At 42.7% G+C, this 3,728-nt stretch overlaps 1 protein-coding gene across 1 annotated transcript; it reads right to left on the bottom strand.

The window, feature by feature from the left end:
* Nucleotides 1-435: 435 nt before the first annotated feature.
* LOC126573054 (angiopoietin-related protein 1-like) lies at nt 436-1,236 on the bottom strand. Its single transcript, XM_050232845.1, has one exon. The coding sequence runs from the start codon at nt 1,234-1,236 to the stop codon at nt 436-438; it is 801 nt and encodes a 266-aa protein (XP_050088802.1).
* Nucleotides 1,237-3,728: the final 2,492 nt, after the last annotated feature.

The raw sequence follows: 3,728 nt of genomic DNA on the forward strand, positions 1-3,728 counted from the left end.
TTCAACAAAAGCTCTACGGGATTACCTGGATAAACTTATAATCTTTCAAACGAGTATTCATTTGTATTTTTCTGATGACCCATCACGCAACTACGATGGCCACCGGAAAAAAGTATCTTTTCGCAGACGCACCTTCATAAATTTGATGCCATGGATGAAGTTTTCAACCAATTTTCCTCAAAATACAACTAAATATTTTTCAAAAGTTGTAGTTTGACATGCCAGTCACTACAAAAAATAAAAATGAATGGTTGCGTCACAAAAAATCGTCAAATATTATCCTGTTTTTGGCCAGAAACTACCGAAGCCCTCCCTTAGCTGGATACATTATTAAAAACACAAAAAAAGAATCTATCCGTTTAATTTGCAATTGTTTATTGAGATTATTGACGTTCTGAGATGGTTTAAATGATTACCATACTTTTTTATCCTTTATTAAAGCGGTCGCAACATCATTTTCGTGCTATACTTTCCGTTGGTAAGATTAATATTTCCCCAACCTATTGTTGGAATGCTCGAACCATCCGCTATCATAATTCCGTTCAGATTCGAATGGCGACAATTATGGTACCACCAGCCGCCCTTATTGTCGATAGCGCAACTGCTCGCTTGCCTGCGATCGTTATCACGGTCAATGGTTGAGAACATCATGTAGCTGTGGCTATTCAACCAATCGCCGGCGGTCCCACTATACGTGCCCAGTGATTCCAATCGGTACTGTTCGGTTTCAGCAGCGATGTTGAATGCATTGTAACGCGCGTAGAGATAATTTGCTGCATTTTCCCGCAGCACAACAATTAACTCACACGGTTGGGCCGCTGTAAACTGGTGCAGATGCTCCAATCCGAGCCAATGCTCACCTTCGATATCACCGAATCCGTTGCGGTATTCGGTCCAATTACGTAGAAAATCGACAGTTCCATCGAACCGGCTTTGCATCACTAGCCAGCCGCCGTCCAGGAAGTCCTGCTCACAGTACGCCAGAAAACGATCACTTTCGGCTGTCGGTTGTATGAAGTATTTTCCGGAGGCTGGCACCTCTTTGCATGATCGAAACGATGTGACGATCGGTACCGGATTTGTTTCATTTTTCGCCAAACCGATGTTTTCGAGTTTGGTTAACACCGTTGACCGAAACAGTTCCTGTTCACGTCTGATCACATTCTGGGACTCCTGGAGGGCTTTCAACTCGAACAAGATATCACTTTGCATGCTATCGAGTTTGTTCATCAGCATCTCAAACGGAAATCCTGCCACATAAACGGCATGCAACGTATCGCCCGAAAATGTACCGTTTGGCGTTGTTGTTTCACTATTACTCACTGATACATCAATTGTAAGGAATAAACTCAAAGAAAACCAAAACATGATTGAGCACTCTGTTTCTTGAGAGCTCTGTTGCTACTGCTGCCATGTGCTATGATAACATAATAATATAATATATGATTATAATGTAGCAAAATCATTGCCTTCCCAACGTTTCCATCGCTCAAAGATAGACCACAGTTAAATGTTTCGGTTACTGGAAGGAGATCGTTCGTTGCTCAGTTTTGTGGAATGGTATCACCGTCTGCGTTGTGGTTTTTGTAATCAACGAGAAACGTTGGTTTCTTGCAGGGTGTCCGTGAATGTTTCTTATCAGGCAATACACCGTAGTGACCTTCTTAATACGATATGCGAACACATTGTACATTTTCGACATGATGTCGCATTGTAAGACGGAAGAGCGATGTCGGAAACTGGTTATCTTCAACCAGTATTTTTGGTACCATCCGTTTTAATTAGGAATCGTTATATTTTTTGTGTATTAGATCTAAGATCCTTTTCTTGGAAAAGCATATCCAAAAACTACACTGATTTCACTTTGTAAAACGATTATTTATCGAAAGAGCACTGTTTTCGTTAATCTTGGCGGATACAGCATGACCACCGTATAACATTGCGAATGCCCCAGAATTGCTTTCAAGGCAGTATTGTATTTTATGTTTCTTTGAAAAATACCCAAATCCTATTATTTAGTATGCCATCTGCAAAGATTGACGCAATGCTAAACAGTAACTTTTTCAATTCCTTTCAAGGTGATACTTTTACCATAGCTGTTAGCATTCACGGATTGTATTTATGCCACAAATGCTAGTTTTCATGAGCATGATTTTCTTATTTTTTAAATATAATTTATAAGCAAATGCAATGGCTCAATGGTATGAAACTGAACATAAAAGCATTGTAGTTAAAACTAATTGTTTGATCTTACTTTTAAATGGATTGTGATAATTACGCGAGACTATATAGATCATCAAAGTGTTGCAATCCTAGGAGAACCACATCTGGCCTTCTCTGGTTTCAACCTAATATTCGCTCAGATATCGAACCCCTCTGCTGTGCTGCAAGGAAGTGGTTGTGATCAAACTCTAAAGAATGCAAGTCGTGGCATTTTCGATCCATCTAAAAATCTCTCTTTCTGCCTATCTTCTTGCCTCTCACGGATTACATGCAGATGACATTATGAGACATTATGATTTGGATAAACATCATTTTAGGTTTAAATACTTTTTTACCGCTAGCTCCATTGCCAATGCGCATCAATCAAAAGCACCATAACAACAAATCGTCAAAACGCAACGACGCATGTGACCATTTAGAACGCATTAAAAATGCATCAACCACCAGGCTGCATCAACTGTGTGGAGATCTAAACAAACAATCGACTGCACTGCATTGCTGGCGATGCATTTCAATGAAAAATTACCCATTTAGTTTACAACCGTAACGAATTGAATTGGAATGTCAAAAATGGTGCTGATTTATCGACCGATCGTAAAAAGGATCGTCGATCCTCGGGCCGATCCTGCCAGTAGCGCTCCTTGGCATTCTCGATGCCAGCGAACCCTTTCGACAGCAATTCCTGACACCATCACCATCTTTCCCGTTAAAATGCATTTAAACCACTGTCTGATCCGCTCGGGCACACACGCCGGCGGTCAATCACGTGGCAACAGTAGCTGGAAATTTTACGATTGCAACAACATTGTAACATTTTACATAAAAATGCTATAAAATCGTTGCGCGGTGTGTGCCAACAATTTTTCACTTTCTTTCTCTCGTCTCGAGCGACAGCAGCACAGAAGCTGGAATCGATTCGTTTGGTCGGTGTTGTTAGGGTTAAACATTTTTACGACAGTTTTGAGATCACGAGTTCGGCGCTACGAATGTCCCCCGTTAACATTTTGGTGCTGGCTGGTCCGTGGCCTCCGTGGGTACATTGTTGAGCCATTTTTCGAAGCCGCTTTTCCGATCCGTGGCTCCCGATACCACCATGCACATGGGAAACGTTTCGTTGCACTTCATAATTTTCCCAGCCCTTTACACGCCGTGCCGTGTAGCGAATGGAAGCGTTCGAAAAGCGTCTGCCTTGCTCCCGTTACCGAGTAGCCAAACGAACCGAGTCTTCGAGTTGATCCTTTCGTGCGCAGTTTCGATCCGCTTGAGCAAGTGTCAGTGAGTGTGGCGGTGGAAAAAAGTGGACGCGGGCTAAGGCCGCCGACCCGCCTAGAACCAATCACCATAAACTGTCTCCCCGTTGAGCGCATTCGTATCCCTGCGCTGCGTGGTGGCGGCGTCCCGGAAAAGGAGGAAAATCGGCTCGAACGACGTCAAGCGGTGCCGTGAGTTGTGAGGTGGTGGTCCAATTTATGGAGCGTGTAATGAAGCGCAGAACCAGGAAGCTG

Source organism: Anopheles aquasalis, chromosome 2, assembly GCF_943734665.1.
Source record: "Anopheles aquasalis chromosome 2, idAnoAquaMG_Q_19, whole genome shotgun sequence".
Classification (NCBI taxonomy): Eukaryota; Metazoa; Arthropoda; class Insecta; order Diptera; family Culicidae; genus Anopheles; species Anopheles aquasalis.

What these genes read in the sequence shown, in the direction of transcription:
- LOC126573054 (XM_050232845.1), bottom strand. Translation starts at nt 1,236, where the DNA reads ATGCTGATGAACAAACTCGATAGCATGCAAAGTGATATCTTGTTCGAG.